The 12,758-nt window shown below is 51.0% G+C and overlaps 1 protein-coding gene across 1 annotated transcript; it reads left to right on the top strand.

Moving 5' to 3' along the window:
• The first annotated feature begins 1,213 nt into the window (after positions 1–1,213).
• Positions 1,214–6,108, top strand: Cryba4 (crystallin beta A4). The gene is made up of 5 exons (XM_048450671.3): positions 1,214–1,275; positions 1,916–2,034; positions 3,432–3,573; positions 4,360–4,502; positions 5,706–6,108. The coding sequence occupies exons 1-5, from the start codon at positions 1,237–1,239 to the stop codon at positions 5,851–5,853; spliced, it is 591 nt and encodes a 196-aa protein (XP_048306628.1). The 5' UTR covers positions 1,214–1,236; the 3' UTR covers positions 5,854–6,108.
• The last annotated feature ends 6,650 nt before the right edge of the window (positions 6,109–12,758 follow it).

The following is a 12,758-nucleotide window of genomic DNA, read 5'->3' as shown; positions in this document are numbered from 1 at the left end:
GCAACAGGGATGAGTTTTACCACAAGCAGTTCCTGCCCTGCTACCCACTCCTGTGACTGCCTTTCTCGGGCTGTCTCAGAGGCAAGCCACTCGGGTGCTTGTCCGTCATGCTTTGCTCTGTGAAGATGCTTGCAGCCTGCAACTCCTTGCTTCTGTATGCACAGACGCTTCCACAGGGCTTGCAGCCGGTACCAGCTCTGGCCCTGACCAACACTAATTTTTTTATTGATGTTATTGAGCTATATTTTTTTCTCTTCTCCCCTCACTTCCTCTCCCCTCTCCTTCAGCCCTCTCCCATGGTCCCCATGCTCCCAATTTACTCAGGAGATCTTGTCTTTTTCTACTTCCCATGTAGTTTAGATCCATGTATGTCTCTTTGTTGTCTAGGTTCTCTGGGATTCTGATCACCATTCTTACTGCCCCCTCTGAAGATTTGTGCTCTGTCTCAAGGTTGATGCTGGGCCCCCAGTCTAGTGTTTTCCTAGTTCTAGTCAGGAGTCCCGCGGAACTGATGGAGGTGGACAGTCTGCCTCGCATCTTCTCTAGCGCTGACCCTGGGGCAAGCCACTGTTCCCTCCCCACTAAAGCCAGAGCTGCTGACATGTCCATCCTGGGCCTTGGCCAGGACTGGCTTTTGTTTCTACCCCTGGCTTGCTGAGTTTGTGTTTGTCCCTCGGGGCCCCTGCCCCTTTCCTGCCTATAAGAGCCTGACCTTGCTTGGTCCTGCTTCTGACATTTGCTCTGGGCCCTTCTTGGTAAGTCTGGGTGGGAGGCAGGAGTGGAGCTGAGCTCTCTGATGGCATTGTTTTGGGGATGTCATTGATCACCCTGAATGCCATCACAATCCAGGTAGTCTCTGGATGTCCAGACTGTTGTCTGTTACTCTTATTTAAATGCCAAGTAGTTTACCCCCATCATTTTGTGTTCTGTGTGTCCACTATGAGAGCCATGCATCAGACTGGTGCTGCACTTAGTGTGTGTGGTGGGCAAGAGAAATGTGCTCACCTCATTCCACCCACATAGCCATAGCGGCCCCACTGTGAGCTGGGAATGGAAGTGAAGATACCCAGATGTGGCTGAGAAGATGCCACTTGCAGATGGGTGGGATGGGAGAAAGGTCACTGCGGTCTAGGAACACCCAGATCCATCTGGATTCTGTCCCTGCTTCAGTCGAGGATGCTGCTGGGAATCAGACAGAAGGTGACTGTGTTCTTCTCTCTGTAGGACCGGGCCAACATGACCCTGCAGTGCACCAAGTCAGCCGGACACTGGCGGGTAGGGAGTGGCCTAGGGAGCACGTGTCCTGGGAGGGGAGGGAGGAAACCAGCTAAGAGCCCCCAACTGCAGCTTCACGGGGGAGGGGTACCAACCGCCATGCATGCCACCAGGTTTCAGACCAGGGAGTCACACATCCTGAACTTGAACTCGGTTCTCCTGGTACCCACTGCTGAGTCACATCACACAATCTTCCTTCTGTATTTCTTTGACCAAGCTTGGCTTTGGAAAGAAAAACTAAAAGCTGGTGTGATGGTACATACCTGTAATCCTAGCACTGAGGAATTGGAGGTCGGAAGTTTGTGAGTTCAAGGCCAGCCTAGGCCTCTTGAGATTATATCTCAAAAAAAAAAGTTTGGAGGAGCCACATGAAAGTCTTCCATGAAGGCCTTGAGAAACAGAAACTGCCTACATTCCCACCTGATGTCAGCGGGAGGTGATGGTAGACAGACGTGGTCTGTACTCTGGGCCTGTGCTGCCTAGGACCATGCCATAGTCCACCTTGCTCACCCACCTGACCCCAGAGGCACTTGAGTATGCGACCTTGGTTGACTTGTTTGGCTCCACCCTGAATCCAGGGTGAGACCCTCCGTGCTTACTGAACCCTGTCGCCCACACATCTCCCTTCCTTCCTGCACAGATGGTGGTGTGGGACGAAGAGGGCTTCCAGGGCCGTCGGCATGAATTCACAGCCGAGTGTCCCAGTGTGTTGGAGCTTGGCTTCGAGACCGTGCGATCTTTGAAAGTCCTAAGTGGAGCGTGAGTCAGGATGGGGGTAGGGGCGGGAAGGGATCTAAGGACGGATGCTAGAACCTATCTGTGCTCCCAGATTTATCTTCCCAGGCTTTAATTGTACCTACGTGTCCCTCCCATGTGCAAGAGAGAACGCAGGGCTGTTGAGTCACATTACCCAGGTTGTACACTTCCCACTTGTAAGGGACACCATCACACGGTCCCTGCCCACTAGATGAGGCATCCCCATGGGATCCGAAGGTGTCCCTCCTACACGTAAACTGAAAGTCGGTATCACCTACACCCAGATCCTCAAGACTAGCATCCTGCAGCAGCCCTTGCTACAATGATGGGAAGATTTATAAATCTGCTTAATCTGCTTGAGACTCACTAGCCACACATGGCCGTTGAGGAAGAATTTTCAATGTATATTTTGTGACTCAAGAGTTGAATTTTAATTTTTGCTTAATCTTAAGATCAAATGTAATTAGTGGTATGTGATTCATGTGTATTCCACTGGGTAGAATATCCCAGAAAATTAGGAAGAAGACCAAAAGGAGGGTGGAACTTTCTCTGTCTGACTTAGAGCCCAGGCTTTGTCTGTGGGTACCTCCCAAGGTCACCTTGGTGGTCTATATTGCATCTCACACCATAGCGATTGTTCTTTTAGCGTCTAGATGCTCTACTCAGGTTGGGAGACAGGGCTCAGGACAGCTGCCTGTCTAGGGACAGTGTCCTGCAAGCTGCCAGGGGAGGCTGGACAGAGGAAAAGAGCCTGGGTGGATTCAGAGGGTGATCTAAAACAAAAGGGATTGATAGAGGACAACTTCCATACTTCTGCTCAAGGTGAGACTGTGGAAGTCCCTTCTGCCACGGGAAATGAGCAGGAGGGAGAAGCTGTCCCAGAAGCCTCCCTGAGGAGGGAGAAGGGAGAGACAGCTCAGGGAAGACACTCTTAACCCCTCAGACTGTCAATTTCTGTGTTTGACAATATCACCAGGAAACAATGAAACTGGGGTTAGCCCATGGCTGACTCCTGTCTACATGATGTGACCTTTGTGGCAATGAATGTGTGAGGACTTCAGAGCACCTGCCTAGGGCAGTCCCTTCTCTGTTGGACACTCGAAGCCAGTGTGATGCTGGCCCTAGACAGAATTTCCTATGTTGGGTTTAGGCAGGGTTTCCCACAGTTGGCATTAGCAAGGTCTAGGCATGATTGCTCTTGGGTAGGGTGACCTGGGTGCTGTTCCAGTGTTGGCTTCCACTTACTGAATGACCACCGCACCCACTCCCAAGTTATAAAGTCATAACAACCCAGGTATTGTCAAGTGGCCTTAGAGGTCGGTCGCCCCCTGTAGAGCCCTGATCCAGTTCTCAGGTTGGCAGCTCTTCTTTCTTTCCATTTCTGCCCTGTCTGTCTACAGGTGGGTGGGCTTTGAGCATGCTGGCTTTCAAGGGCAGCAGTACGTGCTGGAGAGGGGCGAGTACCCGGCCTGGGATGCCTGGAGTGGCAACACAGCCTACCCTGCTGAGAGGCTTACCTCCTTCCGGCCTGTGGCCTGTGCTGTGAGTCCTACTGCCTGCACCCGGGTGACCAGAGCCCAGCTCATGGGCACTTGGGAATATGATGTCTAAACTCAAGCTTTAATCCGTCATCAAGAGATAGATGTGGTGGTTTCTCTCTTCTGTGACCTTCAGGTTCTGTAATTTGACATAAAGCGATAGTACGCATGCTGTGGCTATACCCCAACATGAAACCTCAGCCGGTAGCAATCTTGGTTATGGTGGGAGCCCTTTGGTGTGGTATTTCCTTGGGTGGCAGGAAAGGCAGAACTGGCCAGGAGGTGAGGTCCTATGTATTGTGCCCAGTTCATCACCTCCTCTCTCTCCACTGTGCATTGCTGCTGGTGGTGGAGCACGGATGGAGACAGGCGCTGCTCTCCCTTTCCAAAGATGGAGAGGAGATATGGTTGGTTCCATGTCACAGCTGTGGGTAAATGGCACCTCAGAAACACTGTGTGGTGCACCTGAGCTCAGCCAGCTAGCAAAGGGCTGAAGTCTAACCCAGATATTCACATGTTTCTTATAGCACAACACACTATCTTCCTGCCTGGTCTCCTGCTATGGGACATTTAGATCAGTTAAGGTGGACATCCTTGTAGTTTGTTCTGTCCTTGATCCTTTGGAAGGACAGATGCTGAAGTATCTTGTGAAGCTTCCTGTTGCCTGTTGCCCATCTCAGAGCTCTGGACAAAAGGCTGACTTGGGAGACAAAGGCTGAGTGAGGGGCTGCGGCTCCTGCATGTCCAGTCTCGCGCCTGGTGGTCTGACTGAGTTCTCTGTTATCTGTAGAACCACCGTGACTCAAGACTGACCATCTTTGAGCAGGAGAACTTTCTCGGTAGGAAAGGTGAACTGAGCGACGACTACCCCTCTCTGCAGGCCATGGGCTGGGACGGCACTGAAGTGGGCTCCTTCCATGTTCAATCTGGGGCGTAAGTAGACCCATAGCTCTGGCTGGCAAGACAAAGAGATGTGGGGAGGGTTGGGACACATCCTGTAGAGACTGTGTGCACAGCATGCCAGAGAACATGGAGGCATGGAGGGCATTGCAAGTGACAAGAGGACACCTGGGGCAAGCTGGCTTAGGGACAGAGGATATATGTGGTCTCCTGTGATCAGCTTCGGGCACAGCTGGATCCAGAAACTGCTGGAATCTGCCTTCTTCCCATCTCACTCCCCTGGCTCTATTCTTAAACCAGCTCTTCCCCAATGCAAAGACAGAGACTTTGGTCTTACACTCTATCCCTAGCAGGAGAGATAATATTCGCCTTACTCCAGCTAAGTTTCCAGGAAAAGAGCATAATGATCTAGCTTGGGTCATGTGCTCCCTTCTGAACCAATCACCATGTCCAAATAAATGGGATACTCTGATTGGCTGGCTAGGGTCACATGTGTTTTTTGTTTTTTTGTTTTTTTTTTTTGTTTTTTTTTGTTTTTTTTTGAGACTTGCTTCAGTTTCCCTGCCTTGACTGGGACTGAGAGGGAGACCTGATGCGTTAGTCTCTTTCTCCAAGGTGCTTGGCTCCTGCAGGCAAGGATGAAGATGGGAAGCAGAGCTTTTGTTCAGATAGCAAGGAACCAGATTCAGGTTGTGTTTCAATATGGCTGACACTGTTCTCTGTATGCTTCCTCTGCTCTGGAGACCCTGTTGTGAATAACGCAAGGGCCCATGTCTTGGAACAACTGTGAGGGAGAGCTGGACAAAGAAAGACTTCCTATACATCCCTTTTCTTTCTTTATGAGCATCCGCTGGCTCCTCTCTGCACAGTGTCTGCACGGGGAGACTAGTTCCAGGCGTCCTATGCCAGGGCTTACTCTAGGGAAGGCAGCCACTCATAAAGTCATTTTAAAATTCCTCAGTTTTATCCCTATTACAAGAGGACAACCACAGCTTGGTGGAGACAGGTAGATGGGTAGTCTTGAGGGAGACCATACTGTGACCCTGAAAAGTGGCCGGAAGGGTATTTTTGCCCGGGGAACAGCAGCAGTGAGGGAAAGAGAGAGCTCCCACACACACATGTGTAGTACCAGGACCACAAAGCCAACCTGGCTGATTGGGCTTTCCGATGCGTCGCTGCCTGACTTGGTTTGGGCCTCAGAGACCTTGGGTGGTAGTCGTCTCTTCTGTTTCCCAGGTGGGTTTGTTCCCAGTTTCCCGGCTACCGAGGTTTTCAGTATGTACTGGAGAGTGATCACCACTCAGGTGACTACAAGCACTTCAGGGAGTGGGGCTCCCACGCCCACACCTTCCAGGTGCAGAGTGTGCGCAGGATCCAGCAGTGAGCACCACGCACAGGCGCGCTGGGGGGCCTTTGTGAATGACTGACAGGCTGGAGGTATGGTTGCTCTTGGTTCTGGCTACTCCCATGCCTCCTGAGAACCTTGCGTCCCTGTTGGCCAGCCCATGCCCCAGCAGTTCATGAAGCTCAAAGAAATAAAATGAAAAACAAAAGGCTCAGTATCTGTTGTGCTTTTCAGTTTTGCCTACCTTCCTGATGAAGCAATTTGTAGCTTTATAAAATTTCTGTTATTTGTCTGGTTTTGAGGTTTATTTTTATCATTCCCCCCACCCCGTGTGTGTGCACGTGTGTGTCTGTGTCTGTGTGTGTGTGTGTGTGTGTGCATGCCCACACCTGTGTTTGTGATCACTGTGTGTGCAGAAGAAGGCTTCTATCCCTTGGAACTGGGTTACAGGTGGCTGTGAGGGACTGGATGTGCCAAATCCTGTTTGCATGCTAGAGCAGCAAGCCCGGACAGCTGCTGAACCCTCTCTAGCCCTGTTGTCTCTTTTACTGATTTAGACTTTAATTTTTTTTTCTTTTATTTTATGTGTCTGGGTGTCTAGCCTACACGTAGATCTATGCATCACCTGTATGCTCATAGTGGGCAGAAAAGGGCATCAGATCCCCTGAGACTGGAGTTAGAGATGGTTGGCCTCCACGTCTGTGCTGGGACCTGAAGCTGGCTTCTCTGGGAAGAGCCTGGTCGGTGGGCACTCAACACTGTCAGCAGTTGCAGTCAGACCAGAGGAAGGCTCTTTGCCATCCCTCCGAGCCTGGCCCAATGGGTGGCTTTGACACTTCCATGGTGTGAAGCATTTGTTCTTGACAGATCCAGGCCCTTGTCAACAATACACACTCAGGGCTTCCTCAGTTCGCTGCAAGGGAGGGGCCCAGTCAAACCCAGAGCTGCCAGATAAAGCTAATCTTTGCTCCCTTGACTTGGCCTTCCTTTTTCACAGGCTCACACACCCATTAGGCATTGTATGGGTCTGAAGATCTGGACTTGGGTCCTCATGCTTTTGTGGCAAGTGCCTAGCCACCAAGTGCTCCACTTTTTGAGAATGCCACTATGTAGCCCAGGTTGCCATAGGGCCACCATCATCTTGAGTTTTGCTAGGATTTAATTGTAGAACATTCTGCTTGTTGTCTATGTGTAAATTATAGGAACTGGACTAAAGTCCCAGGTTTGCTAGGCAAGTGGTTTACCACGGAGCTATAACCCAGCCCCATCTTGCCCTGTCTTGTCTATTTATGCTACATCTTCCTCCCCTAAGAATTTTGATAAACCAAGTCAAGCAGTGCATGCCTGTTGGGATCAGCACTCAAGAGACCGAGGCAAAGGATTACTATGAATTTGAGGCTAGCCTGGATTATACAGTCAATGTATAATCAGAGAGGTCAGGGATTTTTCCCGAGGCCACCCAGCTCATTAGATCATTTATCCCACTGTGGGTCATGCAAAGTTTTGGGGGCATGATGCAGAGATAAAGGGGATCAAATGAGGCTTATAAATAGTAAAGTTGATGGTTTATGTTTTCCCCTAAGAGCTGAGAAAGTCATCCTCACACTTTTGTACAAGTAACTGTGTAGCCCTTATATGTCATAGGAAAGCCATGTGCCTCTGGGAGCAAGGAAGGGAGTATTGGTGGAAGGAAAATAGGGAGGGTGAGAGACGTCATTGGAGTTTGATGCCTCTATAAGAGCCAGCTCAAGCCAGGAGGGAGGCTGGCATCTGTATTAAAACATAAAAAGTCCCAGGTGTGAGGTTGTGTTGGAGCCACAGAGAAGAAAAAGTTGGTCCAGCAGGGCAACCTTGGGAAGAAACTGAGAGCCTGAGATTATTCTTTAGTCTTCCCAGAGGCAGTTTCCCAAGATTATAAAAGAAAGATAGTTAAAGTGCTGATGTTATTTGGACCAAAGCAACCGGCAGGCGGTGGACACCTGTCACTGAAAACACTGCTTAGCGGAGAGGACTGACCACAGGGGTCAGGATGGAGGAGCTACAAACCAGTGAAATCTCGGCCCAGAGAGGGCAAATACTGACCCAGGGTGACCTAGTGGAATGCACCTGTCCTCTGTCCCCTGTCCTTTGCTGCCTCCTTCCGGCTACTTACATCTCCCCAGGAAGCATTCACATCCGAGGCTGGATACTGGGCAGCGCTGGTTAGACCAGGTGGCCTCTATCAGTTACTCTTCCTTGCCAAGCCCTGGGCTTCCTTCCCCGTAAAGGCACAGTCTAGAGGTCCAGGGGATGGATACAGAGAAAGAAAATGACGTGAAAACAAGACAAGCATGCGTGCCTTGGTATTCTCCTCCCTCACTGGTCTCCTCCCAGTGGCTCCTCCCACTGCTGCTCTGAGCCAGTGCAGCATAAAGACCAGTGAGCAGGCTTCAATGGCACTAGAGGGTCAGGAAGGAACCTCCACCGCTTGAGTGTGGGAGAGGGGACAGCGTTATTTGATGCTCTTCCCAGGGAACCGTGAACAAATGACCACACACCCCAGATAGGGAATCAACGATGAACCAAAGTTTAGATAGTATTAAAGTCAGACTTAGTGAACCATGAGTTGGTTCTACTGGAGTCACTTACAGGAGCAAAAATGACTCCAAGACAGCTGCATCACCAAAGTCCATCCCAGCACAGGTGACAGCTCACAATGTTAGGAACCTGGAGCTCACTGCACAGCCTGCAGGCTGCTAAACAGTCAAGAGTGCCCTTTTCTGGTGCCTCAGTTGGTCTGAGCCTCTTGGGGAGGGAGGGGCCTAGTGAAGCTGCTCAGTTTCAGGGACTTCCTGAAGCTGTTTTAGGTTGTTTCCTTCTTGAGCCCAAGGGACTTCTCTGCAGAATGGAGTAAAGAGCTTCCCTCTGAGATGGAAGGTTCTTACCTTAGAGGGAACTGCCGCACAGCAGGAAGAGTGGGAGGGGAGGGGAAGAGGGAGGGGAAGGAGGAGTGGGGGAGCCAGCCTTCCTCCCCCCAGTGCTATTGTCTCCCCTCTTCCCCAAGAAGGAGCTGTGCACCGCAGCTCCTCAGCGTGTGTGTGGGTGGGGAGTCTGCCCACCCTCCTTCCAGGGCCATAATTACCAGATTAATGGGCAGGAAACCACAGGTGGGTGGGGCCTCCCTTTCCTGCCCACCCATGGCTCTGCTCCAAGTCATTCCCAAACTTGCCAACATAAAGGCTGTTCTGATCCATGCATTAGGGAGGGGCATCAGGGGAGAACAGAAGGGCCACAGGCATCTGTGCCCCTGAGGGAGAGGCTCTATCCTTGCATGCTGTATTGGTCAGGGTTCTATAGAGTAACAGAACTTGTAGAATGAATCTCTCTCTTGATTTACAGGCTGAGGACAGCTAGTCCAACAATGGTACAGAAAGTTCAAGAATCCAGTAGTTGTTCAGTCCATGAGACTGGATGTCTCAGCTGGTGTCCATTATACACCCAAATCCTGATTCTAGTGAATCCTAATTCTAGCGAAGGAATGGACTTGCTAGCAGGGCTGGAGGAAGCAGGAAAAGGGAGAGCAAGCTTCCTTCTTCCACATCCTTTGCAGAGACTACCAGCAGAAAGTGTGGCCCAGATTAGAGGTAGATTTCCCTATCTCAAATGATCTGGATTGGAAGTGGATCTTCCCACTTCAAATGATCCTTGCGGGTGTGCCCAGCCATTTTGGGTTTTAGTTAATTCCAGATGTAGTGAGTGGACAACCTGAGAAGCTAACACTCGTGTGCCCACCCAACACATGCTAGACTTGGGTTTCTTGCGACATTTAAAATTCTGTTGACATCTTCCAACCCTGACTTTACTTTCCTAGTCCCCACCCCTGTAGCTTCCATTGTGGGAGGGTGGGTGTCCCTACTTCTGCCCGGAGCTCACAGTCTCAGCCATAAATACCATGATCCGTCACCACCCTGTCCTCCTGTCCCTTACTCAGGTGGGAAAACTGAGGCCGACTAAAGCACGTTGGTGGGCTCAAACCCACACTGAGGACCGGGCAGAGCTACAGTACAAATCCTGGGCACCCCATTCTCTCCAAGCACCCCTTCCTCATTATGAGCATGCTGAGCACCTAGAGCCAGCCAGGTGGGGACGTTTTAAAACTTATTATTATTATTACACTTAAAAATGTATTACCACGGGCAGGAGAGATGGCTCAGCGGTTAAGAGCACTGGCTGCTCTTCCAGAGGTCCTGAGTTCAATTCCCAGCAACCATATGGTGGCTCACAACCATCTGCAATGAGATCTGGCACCCTCTTCTGGTGTGCAGGCATATATATGCAGGCAAAATGTTGTATACATAATAAATAAATAAATAAATCTTTAAAAAAATGTATTACCACTATTCATGTGTGTGTGTGTGTGTGTGTGTGTGTGTGTGTGTGTGTGTATGTACATGCACACACATGTGCCTCGGTTGACAAGTGGAGGTCAGAGGACAGCTTTTGGAGTTGATTCTCTCCTTCCACCATGCAGATTCCAAGGTTCAAATTCACGTCATCAAGCTTTATCAAGTTCCTTTATCTGCAAGCCAGTGGAGGGAGGGATGAAAGGAGGGGGGAGGAAGAGAGTGGGGAGGGACGCAGGCAGATTTTAGCTTAGGCTGGACACAAGCTCACTGATTCTCTAGATGGCAGGTTGAATCCCATCACTTATCCCTCCCTCCACTTATCCCAGCCCCCCTCCAGTCCTCCCCTAGTCTCACCGGCCCCAGCTGGTACTGGCTTCTTTTAGTGAGGCCCTGGCAACTCTCAGGCTCCTCCTCTCCTGGTTCTCTCTTGTGCAGTCGAGGAGCAGAGCCTGCGCAGCACTGACCCCTGGTGGTGAAATGTGAAAGCCCACCCGCCCAGATGCTGCTGTAGACTTGTGCCCTGGGGTGTCCAGTGCTGGAGCAGAGAAGGTTGAGTCTACCGGAGGAAAGAGCTGTTGCCAAGGAGAGGGGGCTTCCGGGTGAGGCCGCGGCCTGAGCTCCTTTCTGCTCCTGAAGCAGTCCTAGCAGAGCCTCCTCACCCCGGTGTTTTCTGGCCCACCGTGGACATGTGTGAAGTTGCATTTCCCCCTTTCTCATTGGCTTCCAGTATGCTCAGGATCAACGATCAGCGAGCTCACTGCAACTGTTCAGAGCAGAGTGACTGATGTCTAGAATAATTACATCTCTGGTGATGCGATCTTTTCCAAGTCACATTCTTATTTTGTTTCTTGTTTTGTCTGTGTATCCCAGGCTAGACTTGAGCTGATTTTCCTGCCTCAGCCACCCAAGTGCTGGGGTTACAGACATGTGCCACCAACCCTAGGCTCCCTACGTTATTTTATGTACTATATTATATGTAATATTTTACTACTGGTATGTATAACGTGAGTGGGTGTTGGCTGCACGTCTGTGCCTATGCAGTCTGCAGAGGTGGGGCATGACCCTAGAGTCATCCTCAGGGAAACCTCCTTTGGGACAGGGTCTCTCACTGCCTGGAGCTCTCTGATTAGATGAGGCTGGGTGGCTAGTGAGCCCTGATGATCAGTTTGTCTCTGTTTCCCTGGGGCTGGAATTACAGGAGCACGTCACAGTGCCAGCCTTTTTAATGTGGGCGCTAGGAAGTCAAACACAGCCCTATGACTGCGAGCAAGCACTTTACCAACTGAGCCATCTCCCCAGTTCTTATTTGTATTCAGTTGGAGTTATACTAACTGACCCCGTGTGTGTGTGTGTGTGTGTGTGTGTGTGTGTGTGTGCGCGCGCGCGCGCGTGCGTGTGAGAGAGAGAGAGATGCTGGGATCAAATCCAGAGATCTGTGTGTGTTACATTAGAACACTCCCACTGGTCCATGCCCAGGCCTGATAGCATCCTTAAGGCCATCTTAACTCTCCTCTTTGTGGGGTAAGGGGGACAAAGTCCAACACTGTTTCAGAAAGAGCACGCCCACACCCCACACACCCACACCCTGCACGCCCACACCATGTACACCCACACCATGCACAACTGACTTTCCTCCCCTGTCCCTGGACCCATGAGCATCTCAATCACTCTTCTGCCTACCCAGCTCCCTCGTGAGCTCTCTGCAAATGCCTCAGACAAGTCACAGAAAAGTCACTAGAAGCCCCTTTGTGTTCCCAGCCCTACTTTGCTTCACAGGTGCAGCAGACGCTAGACTAGAGAGGCTCACCCTAGCTCAGCCCCATCCTACTGGGCCATTCTGGATGCAGAGCCCTGCCTCCCTCCTCCAACCATACAGGCAGGGTGTGACTGGTCCCCAGAGAGCCAGAGGCATCTCATAAATGCAGAATGCACTGGTGTGCAGAGTGGCTGTGGTGAATAGCAGGAGAGTGGATACGGCTGGGCTGAGAGGATCTCTCTGGGACTGCTGGGCAGTGGTGGGAGTGGAGGCTGGGCTGGACTTGGATGAAGAATGTCAGGGCTGTACCTGGCTCAGACCTGCTTGTTCGGCCCCAGATTCCTTGTCTGTAAAATGGGCACAACCACAGCTGGCTGTGTCTGTAGCAACTGTAGTGTCAATCCTGGAATAGAACTCACCAGGTTCTGAGTGTGCAGGTCCCTCCCATGGTCATCCAACCTTAGGGTCTCTCAAGGAACTCATAGTGTTTGCACTGTGAGCGCAGTGACCCTGCCTGTGTGCAAATGGAGGACAGGCACATACACTCCATGTGAGAAGAGGAGGAAGACACTGTTACTAACCCAGATAAGTCAGGTGTATCCCGAGAGAGTCTGACTTCATCATCCTTGATGGAGGTGCTTGAGGGCTGGGCAGCCTTCTACAGGAGAGGGTTGCCTTTGGGAGACAGGTGGAGCCAGGGTTGCTTGGAGATATGGACCTCTCTGTCTCAGGTCACAGGGAAACCCAGGCCCACACTCTGCTCTTACAGATTGGCTTACATATCTGTATAATGTGTCCAAAAG

Source organism: Myodes glareolus, chromosome 2, assembly GCF_982192425.1.
Source record: "Myodes glareolus chromosome 2, mMyoGla1.1, whole genome shotgun sequence".
Taxonomy (NCBI): domain Eukaryota; kingdom Metazoa; phylum Chordata; class Mammalia; order Rodentia; family Cricetidae; genus Myodes; species Myodes glareolus.
This window is presented reverse-complemented; position numbering and strand designations above follow the sequence as displayed.